The following is a 25290-nucleotide window of genomic DNA, read 5'->3' on the forward strand; positions in this document are numbered from 1 at the left end:
TTGTTGCAGTTTGGCCGGAGCTGGGTTTGAACCCACTACCCTCAGTATATGAAGCCAGAGCTCTACTCACTGAACCACAGGTGCCACCCTTTCCTTTTTTTTTTTTTTTTTAAGACAAAGGCTTAGTTTGTCACCCTCAGTAGAGTTCTGTGGTGTCACAGCTCACAGCAACTTCAAACTCTTGGGCTCAGGGGGCAGTGCCTGTGGCTCAAAGGAGTGGGGCACTGGCCCCATATGCCATAGGTGGTGGGTTCAAACCCAGCTGCAAAAAAAAAAAAAAAAAAAAAAAATTAAATTAAAAAAAAAAATATATATATATGTAAAAAAAAAAACACTCTTGGGCTCAGGTGATCCTGTTCCCTCAGCCTCCTCAGTAGCCAGGACAACAGGTGCCCACTACATGCCTGGCTAGTTTTTCTATTTTTTAGTAGTTACAGGGCCTCACTCTTGCTCAGACTAGTCTTGAACTCCTGAGTTCACGCAATCTACCCGCCTTAGACTCCAGAGTGCTAGGGTTACAGGTACTATGCCTGGCCTCATGTAACTTTTCTATCTTCTGTCTTCTACTCTGATCCAATCTCCTTTTTTTTTCCCTCAGTCTTTCAACCTGGTGCTTCCTTAGCACGAGCAGTCTATACAGCAGAATAAAGCTCTATTTCACTCCAGCTTCCAAGTACCTTGCCCTGAGTCAGGCGCTAGTAAACATTTAACACTTTATTATTAATAACAATAACTCCTTTAGAGCTGTAATAATAATTTTAAAAATGTGTTTTGTGTCAAATTTTTAGTACCTGCTATGTATAGGTAGGTGCTAATTACAAGTGGGCATTTCTCCCACAAGAAGTGGGGTAATTCAATTCATGGAATTTTAAATGATTAAGCAAAACAGGTACAGCTTGTACAGATGACTAAGAAAGGAGCCCACACTGCATTTAAGGTCAGGGAAATGTAATGAAGTTGCTCTCCACAGGAAAATTTGTCACTTTGTATATAGATGTTAACATGAATCCTAATTGCCTGTCGGTCTTTTTTTTCTTTTAGGATATGAAAGAATAAGTTTATTTTATATTTCAGAAGGATAGAGGGAGTAGGGAGAGATGGGAAAGAGAGAAGAGAGCAGAGAGATGGCATGGCATCCCAAAGAAAGAAAGAAAGGGAATGCCCACCTGTTCTTTAGTATTTATATTAATTTTATTGGAAAATGCCATTTTACCAAATCCTGCCTGTTTAACAAAATAGACTTAAGGCAGTATTGAGTAGACTGTCTATCTAGTAAGGTTAATGAATGCAAAACGAGGCCCCATGAAAAAGAGGAGATGTGATTGAGCATTGCATTTCACTTTCCACTTTCTAGCATTCATGACAACAGGGAAACTTGGTAAATAACCTAATTCTCATTATCCGAAAGGAAAGTTCAGAGCTATTCAGTGAATTTTGCCAACAGTGAAGTTAAAAATTTATTTCCTAGGGTTGGGCGTGGTGGCTCACACCTGTAATCCTAACACTCTGGGAGGCTGAGTTGCGTGGATTGCCTGAGCTCACAGGTTCGAGACCAGCCTGAGCCAAAGCAAGACTCCCCCATCTCTAAAAATAGCTGGGTGTTGTGGCGGGTGCCTGTAGTCCCAGCTACTTGGGAGGGTAAGGCAAGAGAATCACTTGAGCCCAAGTGTTTGAGGTTGTTGTGAGGAATAACGCCACTACACTCGAGGGCAACAAAGTGAGACTCTGTCTCAAAAAAAAAAAAAAAAAAACTCCTATAATTCCAGCATAATTTCAGCACTGTGGGAGGCTGAGGTGGGAGGATTGCTTGAGCTCAGGAGTTTGAGGCTTGTCTGAGCGAGAGTGAGACCCTGACTCATGGAAAAAAATGGAAAAACCCAGCTGGGCACCACTGCGAGCACCTGTAATCCCAGCGGCTGAAGCAGCAGGATGCCCACAGCCCGAGTCTGAGGTTGCAGTGAGCTACAGTGCCATTGCACTCTGCTCAGGGCATAGGGTAGAACTCTGTCTCGACAAAAAAAAGCAAGGGAAAAGGCTCAGCACCTGTGGCTCAAGCAGCTAACGCGCCAGCCACATACACCTGAGTTGGCTGGTTTGAATCCAGCCCAGGCCCGCCAAACAACAATGACGGCTGCAACCAAAAGATAGCCGGGCGTTGTGGCGGGTGCCTGCAGTCCCAGCTACTTGGGAGGCAGAGGTAAGAGAATCTCTTGAGCTCAGGAATTGGCGGTTGTTGTGAGCTGTGATGCCATAGCACTCTACCCAGGGCGACAGCTTGAGGCTCAGTCTTAAAAAAAAAAAAAAAAATCTTATTTCCTACTGGAAATTTTATGTAAGGGGCATGGACTATGATGGTATGTTTTTTTTTTTGTTTTTTTTTTTTTTTTTTGTAGAGACAGAGTCTCACTGTACCGCCCTCGGGTAGAGTGCCGTGGCGTCACACGGCTCACAGCAACCTCTAACTCTTGGGGTTATGCGATTCTCTTGCCTCAGCCTCCCGAGCAGCTGGGACTACAGGCGCCCGCCACAACGCCCAGCTATTTTTTTGTTGTTGTTGTTGCAGTTTGGCCGGGGCTGGGTTTGAACCCGCCACCCTCGACATATGGAGCCGGCACCCTACTCACTGAGCCACAGGTGCCGCCCGACTATGATGGTACATTAAAGATATCCTCTAAAGACTTGGTGCTGGGCAGCATCCATACCTCAGCGGGTAGGGTGCTGGTCACATATACTGAGCCTGGTGGGTTCAAACCCAGCTTAGGCCAGCTAAAACAACAATGCCAAATGCAATTTTTTTTTTTTTTTTTTTTTTGGTGGAGACAGAGTCTCACTGTACCGCCCTCGGGTAGAGTGCCGTGACATCACACGGCTCACAGCAACCTCTAACTCTTGGCCTTACGCGATTCTCTTGCCTCAGCCTCCCGAGCAGCTGGAACTACAGGCGCCCGCCACAACGCCCGGCTATTTTTTTGTTGCAGTTTGGCCGGGGCTGGGTTTGAACCCGCCACCCTCAGCACATGGGGCTGGCGCCCTACTCACTGAGCCACAGGCACTGCCCGCCAAATGCAATTTTTAAAAAAGGAAATAATAGCCGGGTGCTGTGGCAGGCGCCTGTAGTTCCATCTACTTGGGAGGTTGAGGCAAGAGAATCACTACCTTAAGCCCAAGAGTCAGAGGTTGCTGTGAGCTGTGATGGTACGGCACTCTACCCAGGGCAACAGCTTGAGACTCTGTCTCAAAAAATAAATAAATAAAAATAAAGGCTCGGTGCCTGTAGCTCAGTGGTTAGGGTGCTGGCCACATATACCGGGGCTAGCAGGTTCGAACCCGGCCCGGGCCTGCTAAACAACAATGACAACTGCAACAAAAAAATAGGCAGTGTGGCAGGCACCTGTAGTCCCAGCCACTTGGCAGGCTGAGGCAAGAGAATCACTTAAGCCCAAGAGTTTGAGGTTTCTGTGAGCTGTGACGCCATGGCACTCTACCCAGGGTGACATAGGGAGACTGTCTCAAGAAAGAAAACAAAAAATCGTCTAAAGTAAGAAGTTACATGGCTGTTCCTTTTAATAACGTACAAAAACCTGAAAGCATAACATAAAAGCTTGTTTCTGAAAATTATTTAGCATCATCATATTTGTGGATATTTTAGTTATCATTATAATATGTATTCAGAACTGAATCAAGCAATTATTGTTTCTTTTATTCTCACTTCTTAGAGGCAGTACGGCCCAAAACACCACCTGTTGTAATCAAATCTCAGCTTAAAACTCAAGAGGTAATACAGTTTTACATTGTACCTACTAGTTGATGTCTAGAAATAAACTGTGTTAACTGACTCTGATACCATTTAAAACTACTTATGAATATGGGTCTTATCTGTTTTAAAGAAGTGTTTGGTGCTTAAATAGTCACAGACCTAGAGCTGAGACATAAGGTGATTTACTGGCATATGTAATTCTAGATGTGCTCATCAGGGATTGGAGAGAATGGTTGGAGTGATTCAAACTGTGAGTGAGAAAAATAGCCTCAGGTGGTAACTCATTTAGTTACTAAGCAACTGTGCAAGTTAGAAGGTTAGAGAGCAGCAAACATGTCTCATAGCTAGCAGAGGAAGGCGATGAAAATTGGGCTACTTTAAATTGTGAAGCTACCATAAACCAGAATTCTGACACACAAAGGTTGCTTAGAAAACCATCTCAAGAGCTCATTTGTTGCATTTCAGGATGACGAAGAAATTTCTACTAGTCCAGGTGTTTCTGAGTTTGTCAGTGATGCCTTTGATGCCTGTAACCTTAATCAAGAAGATCTAAGAAAAGAAATGGAACAGCTAGTGCTTGACAAAAAGCAAGAGAAGACCACTGTTCTGGAAGGTAAAAAGCAAAACAAAACAAGGAAACTGTTCTTTCCTAATTCCAAAGTTGATTGTAGAACATTGTTATTCTGAAGCCAGTGTATAAAAATATATTGTAGGCGGAGTGTGGTGGCTCATGCCTGTAATTCTAGGTAGGTTAAGGTGGTTGGATTGCTTGAGTTCATGAGTTTGAGACCAGCCTGAGCAAGAGTGAGACCTCATCTTTAAAAAATAGCCGGGCTTTGTGGTGACTACCTGTAATCCCAGCTACTTGGGAGGTTGAGGCAAGAGGATCGCTTGAGCCCAAGAGTTTGAGGTTGCTGTGCGCTATGACTCTATGGCACTCAACTGAGGGCACAAGATAAGACTCTGTCTCAAAAAAGAAAACAAAACAAATTTGCCTTTTTAATTATGTTTCTCCTTGAAGACTGTTAAAATTTGTTTAGTTTTTCTGAGCACACACAGTGATGAAACCTGAGACATTAAGAATTGTAGTGGCTGAGACATTAAAAATTATGGCGACTTGGCTGGGCAAGGTGGCTCACACCTGTAATCCTAGCACTCAGGGAGGCCGAGGTGGGTGGATAGCTTGAGCTCACAGGTTCAAAACCAGCCTGAGCAAAAACCGAGACTCAATCTCTACTAAAAATAGAAAAACTGAGGCAAGAGGATTGCTTGAGTCCAAGAGTTGGAGGTTGCTGTGAGCTATGGCACCACAGTACTCTACCCAGAGTGATGGCTTGAGATTCTGTCTCAAAAAATAAATAAATGAATAAATAAAAATAAAAATTATGGTGACTTGACTTAGGTCATGGAAGCTGACACCATTGTTAACAACCCCCAGCATTATAAGTTCAGAGAGAATCTTTTCCTTCTCCTTTGTTTCTTTTAGAGGATTCTGCAGACTGGGAAAAAGAACTACAACAGGAACTTCAAGAATATGAAGTGGTGGCAGAATCAGAAAAACGGGATGAAAACTGGGATAAGGAAATAGAGAAAATGCTGCAAGAGGAAAATTAGCTGTTGCCCGAAGTACAGGAATAATCCTTAACATTCTGCAAACTGACATTAAATTCTAGATGTTGACATTCACTGAGTCATAAGGCACAAAAGAGTATAACTTTATGCAACTCACATTTATTCTTTCTTCAAGCTAAAACTTTCCTCTTTAAAAAATGTAGAACAGTTTTATGTAACATTTCTTTAATATAAATTGAGTTAGAGATGTTCTTGCAGGCACTATGGATAGCTTTCTTTGCCAGAGAAACACAAGTAGAATTTTAGTGTTTTCTATGAGATCAAAGTATAATTTATTCTTCAGTTGTGGTTTTCTAAACATTTGTACTCCTAGTTGCATTTTCCTTGATACAGGGACATTCAAGCACTTATCGAATGGGTTAATTACTAACAAAATGACCAAATTATACCAAAGAACTTAAGAGAAAGCACTTTTAGGACTATTTTCTTGCTAAATATTTTCTAAAATTCCATCTGAAAGCCAAAAGATAAAGTAGTTACATTGATTTTAATGGTGGAAACACTACACAATTTGACATTAAGAAATGCTGTGCAAAAATATTTGTTTTCTCTGGGGCCTTTTCACTTTTTTTTTTTTTTAACTATACCACAAATTTTATATCACAGTTTTTGTAGACAGTGGAGCCTTCCATCTTTTTTGTAAATAGCCTTCAGAAACCTATTCACCTTAAACTCTGTTCTTTTAATCATTACCACATACAAGTGTTTTAGGTTTGTCTTAACTGTCTTTGTAACATCGTGTTCCTCTGAGTACAACTTCTAGAACTTTTTTTTTACTTCTAGAACTTTATTGATTAATCCTACTTGTATTCTGCTACACCAGCGTGCATGTGTTCATACAATATGATTATTTTATTTTATTTTCACCTCCAGTTTCATGCTGGAAAATATGATTATTTAAAAAAAAAAAGGTGGTTTAATATCAGAAACTTTCCTAAGCTTTTGCTTTCCTGACCTTTCATATTTTTCAAGGAGCTTTTATTTCATAAAAGGATGTAGGATTAAAACCTTTCTTAATAAGGAGAATGAACATATTTAGATACATGGCCCCATAAAACTGAATTGTGGCCATTTGGCAAAGGTATAGTCGACAAGAGAACTGACTGGGTATGAATCCAAGCAGTACTCTTTTGTTTGTCGATATGCACATGTGACTGAGCCAGACTGTCCCAGCTAGAGTCATTTGCCTTACAGCAACGTACTCGTGTTTAATGAAACCACTGACCCCACACGATCAAAAGCTTTCCCCTTGTGCTGGTGCCACAGTTGCTTATTACTGGATTGGGTCTCAGAGATGACTGGCAACTTCTGAGATAATCTTACTGGAGGAAAAGTTTTCTTGTTGTTTTTAATAAAGTTGGTTGGCGAGAAAGGAACATGTTAAATGCTTTTAATCAGCTGACATTCCTAGATGTGAGCAGATGAGATGCTATATGCACTAAAATCCTTTTTTTTTTTTTTTTGAGACAGAGCCTCAAGCTGTTGCCCTCGGTAGAGAGCTGTGGCGTCACAGCTCACAGCAACCTCCAACTCTTGGGCTTCAGTGATTCTCTTGCCTCCGCTTCCCAAGTAGCTGGGACTGCAGGTGCCTGCCACAATGCCCGGCTATTTTTTTTGGGGGGGGGGAGGGTTGTCGTTATTGTTTGGCAGGCCCGGGCTGGATTCAAACCCGCCATCTCTGGTATATGTGGCTGGCACCCTAGCCGCTGAGCTACAGGCACTAGGCCCATTACTATCAATTTTACATGATACTCTCAGTGCAATACCCTATCACAATAAAAGGATAAAATAAGATTTTGTACAGACTGCAAGAATACAATTGTGCTATATTTTTATGGATTCATCAAACAGTACAGTTTTCTGCACTAGTAAATTATACAAGTAATTATAATTATACAAGTAATTATACAAAGTGTTATTCCTTTTTTTTTTTTTTTTTTTTTTTCCTTTTTTGAGATAGAGTCTCACTATGTTGCTCTCGGTAGAGTGCCGTGACATCATAGTAACCTCAAACTCTTGGGCTCAAGCAATTCTCTTGCCTCAGCCTCCTGAGCAGCTGGGACTACAGGTGCCCACCACAACACCCGGCTTTTGTTGTTATTGTTGTTTAGCAGGCTCAGGCTGGGTTTGAACCTGCCAGCCCGGGTGTATGTGGCCAGCACCCCAGCCACTGAGCTACAGGCACCAAGTCCAAAGTGTTACTCTTAAAGGGCAAAATAATTTCTCACCATGTTTGATGGAAATTTTCTAAAGTATTTATTAAATGCTTAGGGTTCACTGACAAGATGAACTGACCGTAAAAATATGTAAACTGTGTCAAATGATAAAATACATTTCGGTGGCGCCTGTGGCTCACTGAGTAGGGTGCTGGCCCCATATAACCGAGGGTGGCTGGTTCAAACCCAGCCCCGGGTGAACTGCAACCAAAAAATAGCCGGGCATTGTGGCAGGCGCCTGTAGTCCCAGCTACTCGGGAGGCTGAGGCAGGAGAATCGTGAAAGCCCAAAAGCTGGAGATTGCTGTGAGTCCTGTGACATCATGGCACTCTACCGAGGGTGGTAAAGTAAGACTCTGTCTCTACAAAAAAAATACAAACATTTCATCACACTGGAGATAATACCTCACTACCCAAAGTGTGACTCAGGAACTAGTGTGGCCTGGCACTGCCCCTGAAGTTTTTAAGAAATGCAGAGCCTCAGGCCAACCCCAGACAAGCTAACGTTATCACAACCCCCAGAGCACGCAAATGGACTTTAACATTTGAGAAGCAATGGTCTAATACCCTCTAAGTGCAGCTGGTGCCTTTTTCCCCCCCTCTGTAAATTTAAGGGCTACACATGCAGTTATGTTACATGGATATATTACCTAGTGGTAAAGTCTGGGCTTTTAGCCTAACAGTCACTCAAATAATGTATATTGTACCCATTAAGTAATTTCTCATCTCACCACCCTCCCACCCGTCTGAGTCTCCAGTGTCTATCAGTCCTCACTGTATATCCATGTATACACATTTTTTAACTGTCCGTACAAGTGAGAACATGGAGTGTCATTTGTCTTTCTGTTTCCAAATTGTTTCACTTCAGATAATGGCCTCCAGGCCAGATGTGATGACTCAAACCTGTAATCCCTGCACTTTGGGAGGTGCTAGCAGAAGGATTCTTTTTTTTTTTTTTTTTTTTTTATTGTTGGGGATTCATTGAGGGTACAATAAGCCAGTTACACTGATTGCAATTGTTAGGTAAAGTCCCTCTTGCAATCAAGGCAGAAGGATTCTTTGAGGCCAGGAGTAAACAGCTGGGCCTGGGTGCATGCTTGTAGTCCTAGCTACTCAGGAGACTGAGGCAGGAGAAGTGATTAAGCCCAGAAGTTTCAGGTTGCTGTGAATTATGACGACACCATGGCACACTCTCCAGGGTGATGGAGTGAGACTGTCTCTAAAAGAAAAAAATTGTAAGCCACAGTCAGTAGGTTATTGTGGGATTTCTCTCCTAGGCCCCCAGTAGGGATGATATATGGTGATAAATGTTCTTTCCTTTTTTTTCTTTTTTTTTTTTTTTTTTTTTTGTAGAGACAGAGTCTCACTGTACCGCCCTCGGGTAGAGTGCCGTGGCGTCACACGGCTCACAGCAACCTCCAACTCCTGGGCTTAAGCGATTCTCCTGCCTCAGCCTCCCGAGTAGCTGGGACTACAGGCACCCGCCACAACGCCCGGCTATCTTTTGGTTGCAGTTTGGCCGGGGCTGGGCCTGAACCCGCCACCCTCGGCATATGGGGCCGGCGCCCTACTCACTGAGCCACAGGCGGCGCCCTAAATGTTCTTTCCTAATAAGCATGAGGAGTAATGACTGCTTTCTCCCAGCCAGAGCTAAAACTCAACCAAGTTAGCCAGCCCCTATGACCTAATAAATAGAGATAATAGACCAATTCATCATAACAGAGGATTTTGATGACTACTCCTGCAGTATCCAGTATCCAACTATAATCATGATAATAGCCTTTAAGTGCATAATATGCTCTGCTATTACTGCACCCAGACAATGAAAAAATCATGATACAACAAAATGACCAAGTCACTTGGCAATTTTAAACTCTCTCCTGGAGACTTACTGTAGGGTGTAAATGTGATGTGGGAACTAAGCTAAGTAATATGTCTTCATCAAAGGAAAGTGGCACAAGAACATATTACTGGCGCTCACAAAATGAACATTTTTTGCTAATTGCATTAACAGAATGCATGCTTGTGAATTGAGGCAGAAAACACACATTCAAAATCTGGATACACAAAGGTAATTTATAAAAAATAAGCATGTGGGGTGGCGCCTGTGGCTCAAAAGAGTAGGGCACTGGCCCCATATGCCAGAGGTGGCGGGTTCAAGCCCAGCCCTGGCAAAAAAAAAAAAAAAACATGTGATGGACATCTCGATGTCCCCATTACTAAGCTTTTAGAAATGGGCTAAGCTGGGCGGCGACTGTGGCTCAGTCGGTAGGGCGCCGGCCCCATATACCGAGGGTGGCAGGTTCAAACCCGGCCCCAGCCAAACTGCAAAACCAAAAAATGGCCGGGCGTTGTGGCAGGCGCCTGTAGTCCCAGCTACTCAGGAGGCTGAGGCAAGAGAATCGCTTAAGCCCATGAGTTGGAGGTTGCTGTGAGCTGTGTGAGGCCACGGCACTCTACCGAGGGCCATAAAGTGAGACTCTGTCTCTACCAAAAAAAGAAATGGGCTAAGCTAGTCAGTGTGGTGGCGGATGGTCATCCTCCACCTTGCCTACACCAGAGAGCACCTGGGGAATCCAGCTCTGCAGATGCTTAGACCCCTTTGCAGAGATACTGAATTCTTTGGCCAGGGGTGTACCCCTGGGGGTCAGGATTGTTTAAAACTTTCCAGTCATTCTGGGAGCCAGGATTGAGAACCACCCACGGGGTCTGGGGACAGAGAGATGAGTGGAAGGTCACGAGGCTTGCTTGGGCAAGATTCTCATCAGCCTGTGCCCCTCAGCTTCTGTATTAGTAAAGTAAAAGGGTTGGACTGCATGGTTTTTATCATCTCATGTCTAAAATATACTATTTTAAGAGATGCCTTTGGAAAATGGATACTATTTTTGTTCTGTTTTCAAAGTGGAGTTTTTTCATTTTCCGGCTTTTGTTTGTTTTCCAAAATGCACATTATCTTGGCTTTTCAGATTGTATACCACAGATTAAATTTCTACATTTATAGGCTTGGCTTGGTGGCTCACACCTGTAATCCTAGCATTCTGGGAGGCCAAGGTGGGTGGATCTTCTGAGTTCAGGAGTTTGAGACCAATCTGAGCAAAGCGAGACCCCCAATTCTACTAAAAATAGAAAAAAAAATTTAGCTGAGCTTTGTGGTGGGCCCCTGTAGTCCCAGCCACTCAGGAGGGAGACTGAGACAAGATGATTGCTTGAGCCCAAGAGTTGGAGGTTGCTGTGAGCTATGATGCAATGGCACACTACCAACAGAGTAAGACTCTGTTTCAAAAAATAATAAAATAAAAATAAATGTATGCATTTATCTCAGCCCCACTGACAAACCTCACTAAATGACAGGGAATAAAAAGAAAAGGGATAAATTTATAATGATCAAAATGGAAGACCTGCAGACAGCAGTCAAGTGATAAGAACATTTTCCCTGGCTCAGCGCCCATGCTCAGTGTTTAGGGCACCAGCCACATACACTGGGGCTGGCGGATTTGAACCCGGCCCGGGCCTGCTAAACAATGACAACTACAACAACAACAAAAAGTAGCCAGGTGTTGTGGCGGGTGCCTATAGTCCCAGCTACTTGGGAGGCTGAGGCAAGAGAATCACTTAAGCCCAAGATTTTGAGGTTGCTGTGAGCTGTGATGCCACTGCACTCTACGAAGGAGGACATAGTGAGACTCTGTCTCACAAAAATAAAAATTAAAAAAAAGAACATTTTCATGGGCTGGGCTTGGTGGCTCATCCCTGAGATACTAGCATTCTGGGAGGCCAAGGCGGGTGGACAGTCTGAGCTCACAAGATTGAGACCAGCCTGAGCAAAAGCGAGACCCCTGTCTCTACTAAAAATAGAAAAACTGAAGCAAGAGGATCTCTTAAGCCCAAGTTGGAGGTTGCTGTGAGCTATGACACCATGGTACTCTACCGAGGGCTACAGCTTGCGACTCTGTCTCAAAAAATAAATAAATAAAATAAAATAAAATAGGTCATGCCTGTAGCTCTGTGGATAGGGCACCAGCCCCATATACTGAGGGTGGCAGGTTCGAACCTGGCCCCGGCCAGCAACAGCAGTGGCAACTGCAACAAAAATAGCCAGGCGTTGTGGCGGGCGCCTGTAGTCCCAGCTACTTGGAGGGTAAGACAAGAGAATTACTTATGCCCAAGAGTTGGAGGTTGCTATGAGCTGTGACACCACAGCACTCTACCAAGGGCAACAAAGTGAGATTCTGTCTCAAAAAAAAATAATAATAATAAATAAATAGGGCGGCGCCTGTGGCTCAGTCGGTAAGGCACCGGCCCCATATACCGAGGGTGACGGGTTCAAACCCAGCCCTGGCCAAACTGCAACCGAAAAATAGCCGGGTGTTGTGGCGGGCACCTGTAGTCCCAGCTACTCGGGAGGCTGAGGGAAGAGAATCGCTTAAGCCTGGGAGTTGGAGATTGCTGTGAGCTGTGTGAGGCCATGGCACTCTACCGAGGGCCATAAAGTGAGACTCTGTCTCTACAAAAAAAAAAATAAATAAAATAAATAAATAAATAAATAAATAAAATAGGCTCAGCCCCTGTACCTAAGCGGTTAGGGCACCAGCCACATACACCAAGGCAGGCGGGTTCTAACCCAGTCTGGGCCTGCTAAACAATGACAACTGCAGCAAAAAAATAGCCAGGCATTGTGGTAGGTGCCTGTAGTCCCAGCTACTTGGGAGGCTGAGGGAAGAGAATCACTTAAGCCCAAGAGTTTGAGGTTGCTGTGAGCTATGACGCCGCAGCACTCTACCGAGGGTAATATAGTAAGACTGTCTCAAAAATAAAGTATGTGTATCATTTCAATTGTTCTTTTTCTTTGTTTGAATACCTATTTTTGACAAGGGTATAGGGGAAAAGCATACAAATGCTGTAGATGGAAATGTAAAAATTTTTTTTTGAGACAGTCTCATTATGTCGCCCTCGGTAGAGTGCTGTGACATCACAGCTCACAGCAACCTCAAACTCTTGGGCATCATTGATTCTCTTGCCTCAGCCTCCCAAGTATCTGGGACTACAGATGAGGAATGTAAAATTGTTAAATCTTTCCAAATGGCAGTTGGGTAATATGGATCAAAGTGTTAAAGGTGCAAGACACTTAATTCAGCATTTTAACTCTTAGAATTTATTCTAAAAATAAAAAGAATTTATTCTAAAGAAGTAATTCCATAAGTATTGCTTTGATTATAAAATGGCAAAACTAAAAATTACTCACATGTCCTACACCAAAATCTTGATTTGAACTGGTGATGGCTCATCCATATAATGGAATGGTATACAAATATTTTAAGCGATGGATTTCACACCCACTTGATGGTTGAAAATGTAAAAGTCTGAAAATAGCAAGAGTTAGTAAGCAAGTAAAATAACAGGAACATTGATGTACTGTTGTCGAAGAGTGTACACTGGCACAATCTTTTTGGGAAAAAGCCAAAAGTGAGATTACTCAAATGAAAAGTTGAATATGTATTTATCTTTGCCCAGTAATTCCTCGTATGACCACTTATGAAAATAATTTCCATTACTTAGTAAAGAGAAAGATATATACATCGTATAGCATGTGCAGGGAGGTGACACATGCAAGAATGTCCATGATAGTGATATTCTAATAACCTCAGGCTACACCCAACCCAAATGTCCACAGCAGTAGAATGGGATTACAATCACAATGTGATTATCATAGTGAAAAGCAAAGAACACGAACAAACAACAGATACACACAGTGATGTGAATGAACTTACAAGTCTCCCAAATATATTGTTAAATAGAAAAGGCAAGACCAGGCCGGGTGCACTGGCTCATACCTGTAATCCCAGCACTTGGGAGGCCTAGCCAGGTGCATTGCCTGAGCTCACAGGTTTGAGACCAGCCTGAGCCAGAGTGAGACCTGGTTTCTAAAAATAGTTGGGCGTTGTGGTGGGCACCTGTAGTCCCAGCTACTTGGGAGGCTGAGGCAAGAGAATTGCTTAAGCCCAAGAGTTTGAGGTTGCTGTGAGCTGTGATGCCATGACACTCTACCCAAAGCAACAAAGTGAGAGACTGTCTAAAAAAAAAAAAAAAAAACTGGGTGGTGCCTGTGGCTCAGTGACTAGGGCACTGGCCCCATATACCGAGGGTGGCGGGTTCAAACCCAGCCCTGGCCAAACTGCAACCAAAAAATAGCCGGGCGTTGTGGCGGGCGCCTGTAGTCCCAGCTGCTCCAGAGGCTGAGGCAAGAGAATTGCGTAAGCCCAAGAGCTAGAGGTTTCTGTGAGTCCTGTGGTGTCATGGCACTCTACTGAGGGCAGTAAAGTGACACTCTGTCTCTACAAAAAAAAAAAAAAAAAACCGGGGCGGCGCCTGTGGCTCAGTCGGTAGGGCGCCGGCCCCATATACCGAGGGTGGCGGGTTCAAACCCAGCCCCGGCTGAACTGCAACCAAAAAAAAAAAAAAAAATAGCCGGGCGTTGTGGCGGGCGCCTGTGGTCCCAGTTACTCGGGAGGCTGAGGCAGGAGAATCACTTAAGCCCAGGAGTTGGAGGTTGCTGTGAGCCGTGTGACGCCACGGCACTCTACCAAGGGCCATAAAGTGAGACTCTGTCTCTACAAAAAAAAAAAAAAAAAAACCTACCACAAGGTTCCAAACAGGTGGTATTATTTACAGAGAAAAGTTAAAAATCTTTACAGCTACCACCTGTATCCTCTGGAGTAGCAACTATAGAGAAGCAAGCAACGGGACAGTGACTGTTATCAAGCAAATGAGGGGACAGTGGCTGATTATTATCATTTTAGCTAGACCTGTTCCTTCACAGAGTTTTGGGGGCCCTTACTTTAGTTCTCACCTGCCCCCCCTTTATCAACCTGTAAGGGCAGTTGCACAGCCACATAAAACAAGGAAGACACAGGGTCTAACATTATACACATCAGTTGAAAACTGTTAAGACTCAAATTCCTTTCGCTGAACTCTTTAATAAAAGGCAAAAGATTTGTGTGACCTAAAAAGAAACAAGAGTTTAACAGTGGCTCGACACCTGAGGCTCAGTGAGTAGAGCACGGGCCACATATACCAAGGCTGGTGGGTTCGAGCGTGGCCCAGGCCAGCTAAACAACAATGACAACTGCAACCAAAAAATAGCTGGGCGTTGTGGCGGTTGCCTGTAGTCCCAACTACTTGGGAGGCTGAGGCAAGAGAATCACTTAAGCCCAAGAGTTGGAGGTTGCTGTGAGCTGTGATGCTACGGCCACTTTACCAAGGGCAACATGGTGAGACTGTCTCAAAAAAAATAAATAAAAGTTTAACAGCCACCTAGGAAAGACAATTGCCAGGTAATGGCCACAGCTGGTGTAGGGAGGATGCAACTGAGCCCAGCTCATGTGTGCAGCAATTCTTCAAAATAACAGGTTTAAAGGAAACCTAAGGCTTTTAACTTGAAAATGCGACCAAGCGTGATGGCTCACTCCTATAATCCTAACACTATGGGGGGCCAACACTGGTGGATCCACTGAGCTCAGGAGTTCAAGACCAGCCTGAGCAAGAGCAAGACCCTGCCTCTACTAAAAATAGAAAAACTAGCTGGGCGTCAGTCACAGCAGGCACCTGTGGTCCCAGATGCATAGGATGTTGAGGCAAAAAGGATTGCTCAAGGCTCAGTGCCTGTGGCTCAAGCGACTGAGGCGCCAGCCACATATACTTGAGCTGGCAGGTTCGGGGTTCAAATCCAGCCTGGGCCCGCCAAACAACGAGGGCTGCAACCAAAAAATAGCCAGGCGTTGTGGCGGGCACCTGTGGTCCCAGTTACATGGGAGGCTGAGGCAAGAGAATTACTTAAGCCCAGGAGTTGGAGGTTACTGTAAGCGGTAATGCCTCAGCACTCTACCCAGGGTGACAGCTTGAAGCTCTGTCTCAAAAAAAAAAAAAAGATTGCTTGAACCTAGAAGTCTGATGTTGCTGAGAGTTATGATGTCAAGGCACTCTATCCAGAGTGACAGAGTCAGACTCTGTGTCCAAAAAACAAAAAGTCTTGTGGGGCGGCGCCTGTGGCTCAAGGAGTAGGGCACGGGCCCCTTATACTGGGAGGTGCTGGGTTCAAACCCAGCCCAGCCAAAAACTGAAAAAAAAAAAAAAGTGTTATGTGCAGTGCACCACTGTTATGCAAATTAGAAGCTGAGTCATTGCCCTTCGGAGTAACGCTATAGCTCCCAAGCTTGGCTGAAGCTTGATTGTCAGGGTAAGGCCAGGCTGGAGTCCAGGAGTCCACCTGAGAAATTAAATTCATTTGCTCACTGAAGCTGTAAGTGTGATTATTTTTGAATAGAGAATTTTGTTCAATGTATAAAAAAATGGTTTCAGAGCTCTGCATTTGACATGAGAAAAGGTTCACAATATAATGTTCAGTAAAATATAAAAGGCAAGTTACAAAAATATATTTATTATGATTATACTTTTTCTTTTTTTCTTTTTTTTTTTTTTTGTGGTTTTTTTTTGGCCGGGGCTGGGTTTGAACCCGCCACCTCTGGCATATGGGACCGGCACCCTACTCCTTGAGCCACAGGTGCTGCCCTATGATTATACTTTTTCTTCCAAAAATGTGCATGGCTATGTGTGTTGGGCATGTATATGAATAGTAAAAGGACTCAGAAGGCTTCCACCAAAATATTAATGGAAATTATATCTTTTAAAATTCTTTATTTTCATCTACATTTTCAGAAAATTCTGTGCTTTACATAGTAAGATAAATAAGAAAAAATCAATAATGATTTACATTTCCTTCTCCCAGACCTGAAATCAGAGGTTATTTCTCCAAGGAATCCTGATTCCTTTTGTTGACAAAAGGTATTTATTTTTCAAGAATTGTCTGGGCTATTCTCAGCCACTGCCACTGTACTCTAGCCTGGGTGACAGAGTGAGAACCTGTCTCAAAAAAAAAAAAGGCTCTGCACCTGTGTCTCAAGTGGCTAAGGCACCAGCCACATACACCTGGGCTGGCGGGTTCGAATCTAGCCTGGCCCTGCCAAACAACAATGATGGCTGCAACCAAAAAATAGCTGGGCATTGTGGTGGACACCTGTGGTCCCAGCTACTTGGGAGGCGGGGGCAGGAGAATCACTTGAGCCCAGGAGTTGGAGGTTGCTGTGAGCTGTGATGCCACAGCACTCTACCCAGGGCGACAGCTTGAGGCTCTGTCTCAAAAAAATAAAATAAAATAAAAAGAAAGAAAAGAAAAGGAAATAATGTTAGAAAGATATTACATTAACAAAATGAAAATAACCATACAGAGAGGATGGTGACAGGAGGAACTCTGTGTCTGCACTTGTTTGATGTGAGAAGGTGGGACACAGACCTTCTTCTCTAGAAGCAAATCTCTATATGATATCTATGATTTCAGACTCAGTTTGATGGCATGTGACAGAAAATCCAAAATTACAGTGGTCTAAACTGGAGGCCGATTTCTATTTCCCATCAGCGAAATCCAGAGGAAAGCAGGTAAGCTGCTAGAAGAAGCAGTTGAGGACGCTAGTTCCTTGTAGCCCCCAGCTCCCCACCGGGCCTTATTTTCCCATAAAAGGATGGAGAAAAGACCCATAAGAAAAATAGCCCCACCCGCTGTCCTGAAGAAATGGCCACACTACACTTCACTTGCATCCCCTTGGCCAGGATTTTCCCACTTGGCCACCCTGCTCCAAGAGAAGCTGGAGGCTGGGAAATACAGTCTTATTCTGTGCCCAACTAATACTTTGGGGGTTTCATTACTAGGGAAGAAGGAAGAACTGATCTCAGAGTGGGCAGCTAAAAGTCTCCACCATAAGCTAAAATGGAAAATCAAAAGACACTTTAAAAAAGGCTAGGTGTCGGGCGGTGCCTGTGGCTCAAAAGAGTAGGGTGCCAGCCCCAGCCCCATATGCTGGAAGTGACAGGTTCAAACCCAGTCCCGGCCAAAAACTGCAAAAAAAAAAAAAAAAAAAAGAAGGCTAGGTGTAGTAGGTTTATGCCTGTAATCCCAGGCATAAATCTGTCGCCCCATGTGTCATAGCTCTCAGCAACCTCAAACTCCTGGGCTCAAGTGATCCTCCTGCCTCAGCCTCCCAAGTAGCTTGGACTACAGTTGCTCATGACCATGCCCAACTGGTTTTTCTATTTTTAGTAGAGATGGGGTCTGGCTCTTGCTCAGGCTGGTTTTATACTCCTGAGCTCAACTGATCCACTGACCTAAGCCACTGAGCTCTCAGATTACAGGCAAGAGCCACCACACCCAAATAATATAAAGGTGATATTTAATTTGGCCGGGGCTGGGTTTGAACCCGCCACCTCCGGCATATGGGACCGGCGCCCTACCCGCTGAGCCACAGGCGCCGCCCTAAAGGTGATATTTATATAACATAAAGTTAGCATTTTTGGGGAGACAAAATCTCACTTTGTCACCCTTGGTAGAGTGCTCTTGCATCCCAGCTCACAGCAACCTCAAACTCTTGGGCTCAAGCGATTCTCTTGCCTCAGCCTCTCAAGTAGCTGGGACTACAGGTGCTGGCCACACACCCGGCTATTTTTAGAGATGGGGGATCTCACTCTAACTTAGGCTGGGTCGAACCTGTGAGCTCAAGCAATACACCAGCCTAGGCCTCCCAGAGTGCTAGGATTACAGGCGTGAGCCACCTTGCCCGGTAGCTTGCCAGTCTTTTTTTTTTTTTTTTTTGTAGAGACAGAGTCTCACTTTACGGCCCTCGGTAGAGTGCCGTGGCATCATACAGCTCACAGCAACCTCCAACTCCTGGGCTTAAGGGATTCTCTTGCCTCAGCCTCCTGAGTAGCTGGGACTACAGGCGCCTGCCACAACGCCCGGCTATTTTTTTTGTTGTTGCAGTTCGGCCAGGGCCGGGTTTGAACCCGCCACACTCGGTATATGGGGCCGGCGCCCTACCGACTGAGCCACAGGCGCCGCCCAGCTTGCCAGTCTTAATTAGTCCAACCTCTGTTCTTCCTTTTGCCTCTAGTCCTAGGGGAGGGGTAATAGTTGTTTCCAGCAATTGGTACTTTAGTGTTTGTTTTCCCTTGTTCCTGTTCAGCTTTCAAATACAGGTATTAACATTTTTTCTTTTTCTTCTCTCTTTTTTTTTTTTTTTTGAGACAGAGTCTCACTTTCTTGCCCCTTGTCTTGCCACCACGCCAGACTATTTTTAAAGGCGGAGTCTTGCTCTGGCTCAGGCTAGTCTCGAATCTGTGAGCTCTGGCAATCAACCCACCTCGGCCTCCCAAGTGCTGGGATTACAAGCGTGAGCCACCTCGCCAGGCTGAACAAAAATCATTTTACCACAAAGACATTTGCACCAGAATGTTTATTGTAGCCTAATTCTTTTGTTTTGTTTTTTTCTTTTCTTTACTTTTCTTTTTTTTAGACAGAGCCTCAAGCTGTTGCCCTGGGTAGAGTGCTCTGGCATCACAGCTCACAGCAACCTCCAACTCCTGGGTTTAAGCGATTCTCTTGCTTCAGCCTCCCAAATAGCTGGGACTACAGGTGCCCACCACAATGCCCAGCTATTTTTTGGTTACGTTTGTTGTTGTTTTGACAGGCCCGGGCTGGATTCCAACATGCCGGCTCTGGTGTATGTGGCTGGCGCCTTAGCTGCTTGAGCTACAGGCGCCAAACCAGCCCAATTCTTTTTTGCTTTTTTTTGCAGTTTTTGGCCAGGGCTGGGTTTGAACCCACCACCTCCAGTATGTAGGGCTGGCGCTCTATTCCTTTGAGCCACAGGTGCTGCCCAGCCGCCCAATTAATTGCCAAGTAGCAGAAGCAGCCCAAAATGCCCATCAATCCATGAATGAATTAACAAATTGTGATATATGTATACCTTGGAATACTATTCAGCCATTAAAAATGATGGAGAGGCTCGGCACCTGTGGTTCAAGCAGCTAAGGTGCCAGCCACATACACCTGAGCTGTTGAGTTCGAATCCAGCCTGGGCCCACCAAACAACAATGACAGCTGCAACCGAAAAATAGCCGGGCATTGTGGCAGGCACCTGTAGTCCCAGCTAATTGGGAGGCGGGAGAATCGCTTGAGCCCAGGAGTTGGAGGTTGCTGTGAGCTGTGATGTCATAGCACTCTACCCTGGGCGACAGCTTGAGGATCTGTCTCAAAAAAAAAAAAAAAAAAGGGCGGCGCCTGTGGCTCAGTGAGCAGGGCGCCGGCCCCATATACCAATGGTGGTGGGTTCAAACCCAGCCCCTGCCAAACTGCAACAAAAAAATAATAGCTGGGCATTGTGGCGGGCGCCTGTAGTTCCAGCTACTCGGGAGGCTGAGGCAAGAGAATCGCCTAAACCCAAGAGTTGGAGGTTGCTGTGAGCTGTGATGTCATGGCACTCTACCGAGAGTGATAAAGTGAGACTCTGTCTCAAAAAAAAAATGATGGAGACTTTACATCTTTCATGTTTACATGGATGGAGTTGGAACATATTCTTCTTAGTAAAGTATCTCAAGAATGGGGAGAAAAGTACACAATGTACTCAATACTATTATGAAACAAATATATAAATACTTACACATTCATACCAATGATAAAACACAAATATAGTCTACCAGGAGGGAGGGGAGAGGAGGAGAGGGAGAGGGCGATTGGTGGAAGGAGGGAGGGCATTTGGTGGGATCTTGCCTAAGGTGCACAGAGAAAGGGTACACTTCAAAATAACTAAGAGTAATTATAAATGTCTTACCGCACACAAAAAAAATAGGCTCTTGAAAGGCTGGGCATGGTGGCTCACACATGTAACCCTAGCAATTTGGGAGGCTGAGGTAGGTGGATTGCTTGACCTCATGAATTCAAAACCAACCTGAGCTAGAGCAAGACCCCCATCTCTAAAAACAGCCAGGCATTGTGGTGGACACCTGTGGTCCCAGCTACAGGGGAGGCTGAGGTAAGAGGACCACTCGAGCCCAAGAGTTTGAGGTTACTGTGAGCTATGACACCACAGCACTCTATCCAGAACAACAAACTGAGACTCTGTCTCAAAAAAAAAAAGGGATTTCATTATGTTGTCCAGGCTAAACTCCAACTCCTGGGCTGTGCTCAAGCAATCCTCCTGCCTCAGCCTCCTAAGTAGCTGGGACTTCTGGGGCAGGCCACCTCATGCAGCTAGTTTTATATTTTATTTCAAAAAAAATTTTTTTTTTTTTTTGTAGAGACAGAGTCTCACTTTATCGCCCTCGGTAGAGTTCTGTGGCATCACACAGCTCACAGCAACCTCCAACTCCTGGACTTAGGCTATTCTCTTGTCTCAGCCTCCCGAGTAGCTGGGACTATAGGCGCCCACCACAATGCCTGGCTATTTTTTTTTGTTGCAGTTTGGCTGGGGCTGGGTTTGAACCCTCCACCCTTGATATATGGGGCCGGCGCCCTACCCACTGAACCACAGGTGCTGCCCTTTATTTAATTATTTTATTTAATTAATTAATTTATTTTGAGACAGAGCCTCAAGCTGTCGCCCTGGGTAGAGTGCTGTGGCATCACAGCTCACAGCAACCCCTTCAACTCCTGGGCTCTGCCTCTTCCTCCCAAGTAGCTGGGACTACAGGCGCCTGCCACAAGGTTGGCTATTTTTTTTGGTTGTAGCTGTCATTGTTTGGCGGGCCTGGGCTGGGTTCCAACCCACCAGCTCCGGTTTATGTGGCTGGTGCCTTAGCTGCTTGAGCCACAGGCGCTGAGCCTATTTTATGTTTTTTTTTTTTTTGAGACAGAGTCTCACTATGTCATCCTTGATAGAGTGCCATTGTGTCACAGCTCACAGCAACCTCAAACTTGCCATTGTGTCACAGCTCACAGCAACCTCAAACTCTTGGGCTTAAGGCACTCTCTTGCCTCAGCCTTCCAGGTAGCTGGGACTACAGGTGCCTGCCACCCAGCTATTTTGTTGTTGTTGCAGTTGTTTAGCTGTCCCAGGCCGGGTTCGAGCCTACCACCCTTGGTGTATGTGGCTGTCGCAGTAACCACTGTGCTATGGGCGCTGAGCCTAGTTTTTTTATTTTAAATGTTATCTGTGAAGATGAGTGTCTTATTGCTTGTCCTTTGACAGCATCTTGACAGAGGCATCCCCCTGTGGCCAATTATTTATTATATTTGCTTGATACCTTTTTACATGTCTGAAATATTTTATTCTAATATTTTAATTAGTAACAACAAAATCAAGTACCTAGGCATAAATCAGACAAAAGATTCACATACGATGTGAGGAGTTATCAAAGAACACCTAAATAAATGGGATTGGGAAGATGTACTATATTCATAGATGGGAAGACAAAATATTCCTAAGGATGTCAGTTTTAATGATATCTTGAAGGGCACCCTGGAATCTGTATTTTTTCATCCCAGGATATTTTGAAATTGTCATTCTCATACCAACTTTGGAAAATACTAGTAAAGAAGGCTAGTACTTTAAGTCAGAAATACTTTCTTTTTTTCTTTCCTTTTCTTTCTTCCTCCGTCTTTTTTTTTTTTTCCTGAGAAAGGGTCTCACTCTGTTGCAGCTAAAGTGCAGTAACCTCATCATAGTTCATTGCATCCTTAAATGCCTGGGCTCAAGTGAGGCGCCTGCCTCAGCCTCCTGAGTAGCTGGGACTACAGGCACCCACTACTATGCTGGGCTAGTTTTTCTACTTTTTGTAGAAATAAGGGTCTTGCTCTTCCTCAGGCTAGTCTTGAACTCCTGACCTTAAGCAATCCTCCCATCTCAGTCTCCCAAAGTGCTAGGATTACAGGCATGAGCCACCATACTCAGTCTCAAATCAGAAATATTTCTCAATCAGCTGGACTTGGTGGCTCATACCTGTAATCCTAGCACTGTGAGAGGCTAACTGCTAACTTGGGTAGATCACCTGAGCTCAGGAGTTGGAGACCAGCCAAAGCAAGAGCAAGACTCCATCTCTATTTTTTTTTTTTTGTAGAGACAGAGTCTTAGTTGTTTTTTTTTTTTTTTTTTTTTTTTGTAGAGACAGAGTCTCACTTTATGGCCCTCGGTAGAGCTGTGGCGTCACACAGCTCACAGCAACCTCCAACTCCTGGGCTTAAGCGATTCTCTTGCCTCAGCCTCCCGAGTAGCTGGAACTACAGAGTCTTAGTTTATCACTCTTGGTAGAGTGCCGTGGCATCACACAGCTCACAGCAACCTCCAACAACTCCTGGGCTTAGGTGATGCTCTTGCCTCAGCCTCCCAAGTACCTGGGATTACAGGCTCCGGCCACAATGCCCAGCTATTTTTTTGTTGTTGTTGCAGTTCAGCCAGGGCTGGGCTTGAACCCGCCACATTCGGTATATGGGGCTGGCGCCCTACCCACTAAGCCACAGGCGCTGCCCCCCATCTCTATTAAAAATAGAAAAACTAGGGCGGTGCCTGTGGCTCAGAGGAGTGGGGCGCCGGCCCCATGTACCGGAGGTATGGGTTCAGACCTGGCCCCAGCCAAACTCTGGGAAAAAAAAAATAGAACAACTAGCCAGAGGTTGTGGTGGGTGCCTGTAGTCCCAGCTACTGAGGAGGCTTAGGCAAGAGAATCGGTTAAGTCCAAGAGTTTGAGGTTGCTGTGAACTATGACGCCACGGCACTGTACCCTGAGTGACAGAGTAAAAACAAAAACAAAAACCCTGCAATATATGTATTTGAATTCTTGAAATGCACCTACTGTCTCCCAATATTCTGTTCATGAGAAAAATTTTTAAGTATCCTTTTTCTGTTAGAGCTGGTATCCCAGTGTGTGCCGATCTAATAAGAAGCTGTACAGCTTGCCATCAATATGCCTAAGTGATCTGTGTATAATGTATAATCATTTTCTTTTTTTTTTTTTTTTTGTAGAGACAGAGTCTCACTGTACCGCCCTTGGGTAGAGTGCCGTGGCGTCACACGGCTCACAGCAACCTCTAACTCTTGGGCTTACGCGATTCTCTTGCCTCAGCCTCCCGAGCAGCTGGGACTACAGGCGCCCTCCACAACGCCCGGCTATTTTTTTTTTTTTTTTTTTGTTGCAGTTTGGCCGGGGCTGGGTTTGAACCGCCACCCTCGGCATATGGGGCCGGCGCCCTACTCACTGAGCCACAGGCGCCGCCCGTATAATCATTTTCTAAATCTTTCAGTGTCTGCCAGAAATGTGGAAATCCATGGCAAATGCAGAAATTGGTCAAATTCCTATAAGAACTAAAATCAGGGTTAGCTCAGAAAAAATGGTATTGGATAATCAAATTAAACAATAAGCTCTTTGTTCTATCAAAAGACAAATACTCCTTTTCACTACCTGCCACCCTAATCGTATGCAACAAACATGAAATTCAACTCTTTTGAGGAAATAATACTCTTGGCCGCTTTAAAAGTTAGTAGGAGCTTTTTATTCTCTGAAAATACCCTGTTTCCCCGAAAATAAGACAGTGTCTTAAGGTGTGCTCCCAAAGATGCGCTAGGTCTTATTTTTAGGGGACGTCTTATCTTTCCTGTAAGTAGGTCTTATTTTTGGGGAAACCGGGTACTTTGAGGTGGACAAGTCAAACTAACATGGTTAATTTAACTTGTGTTGACCCTTTTACATACAGCTCAGAGGTCACCTTCTAGGGAGGAAAACTGTGGCCTTGGGGCCACATGTGGCCCTCCAGATTCCCAAGTGTAACTCCTTGACTGAATCTAAACTTCACAGAAGAAATCCCTTTATTAAAAGGATTTGTTGGGCAGTGCCTGTGGCTCAAAGGAGTAGGGCACTGGCCCCATATGCCGGAGGTGGCAGGTTCAAACCCAGCCCTGGCCAAAAACTGTAAAAGGATTTGTTGGGCAGCACCTGTGGCTCAAAGGAGGAGGGTACCGGCCCCATATGCCGGAGGTGGTGGGTTCAAACCATCCCTGGCCAAAAACTGCAAAAAAAAAGGATTTGTTGGCTCGGCGGCCATAGCACGGTATTTATGGCGCCAGCCCCATGCACCAAGGCTGGCCAGCTAAACAACAATGACAACTGCAACAAAAAAATAGCTGGGTGTTGAGGCAGATGCCTGTAGTCCCAGCTACTTGGGAAACTGAGGCAAGTGAATTGCTTAAGCCCAAGAGTTTGAGGTTGCTGTGAGCTGTGATGCCACAGCACTCTATGGAGGGCGACATAGTGAGACTCTGCTTCAACAACAACAAAAAGGATTTGTTCCATAAAATTTGTAAGTTCTTTTTTTTTTTTGAAACAGTCTCACTTTGTTGCCCTGGGTAGAGTGCCATGATGTCATTATAGCTCACATCAACCTCATACTCTTAGGCTCAGAAATCCTTTTGCCTCAGACTCCCAAGCGTATGCCACCACACCTGGCTGGTTTTTTCTGTTTTTAGTGGAGGCAGGGTCTTGCTCTTGCTCAGGATGGTCTGGAACTCCTGAGCTCAAGGGATCCTGCCTTCCCCTCCCACTCTCAGAGTGCTAGGATTACAGGAGTGAGCCACCACACCTGGCCTGTTCTGGAAAATTTGGATGCAGTCAAAAGGCCACACTCAAGGATCCAGAAAACCACATGTGGCCTCAAGGCCACAGGTTACCCACCCCTAGAAGAAATTACAATAAATTATAAATTGTTATTGTTTGTTGTACATGTGACTGTGCAATGTTGGCCTGGATGCTCCTTATTCTAAATCAAGGTGTACCTGGTGTCTAATAAAGAACTCAGAATGTAGTAGGCGCTCAGTAA

The 25290-nt window shown here is 44.7% G+C and overlaps 1 protein-coding gene across 1 annotated transcript in view; it reads left to right on the top strand.

Moving 5' to 3' along the window:
- The window catches only part of SYAP1 (synapse associated protein 1), a 31298-nt gene extending 25851 nt beyond the window's left edge, over positions 1–5447 (top strand). Inside the window, exons 7-9 of the mRNA XM_053580752.1 lie at positions 3717–3775; positions 4223–4370; positions 5244–5447. Coding sequence (XP_053436727.1) covers positions 3717–3775; positions 4223–4370; positions 5244–5371 — 335 coding nt within the window. The 3' untranslated portion in view covers positions 5372–5447. The remainder of the gene's footprint in view (positions 1–3716; positions 3776–4222; positions 4371–5243) is intronic.
- Positions 5448–25290: the final 19843 nt, after the last annotated feature.

This window comes from Nycticebus coucang, chromosome X, assembly GCF_027406575.1.
Source record: "Nycticebus coucang isolate mNycCou1 chromosome X, mNycCou1.pri, whole genome shotgun sequence".
NCBI classification, from domain to species: domain Eukaryota; kingdom Metazoa; phylum Chordata; class Mammalia; order Primates; family Lorisidae; genus Nycticebus; species Nycticebus coucang.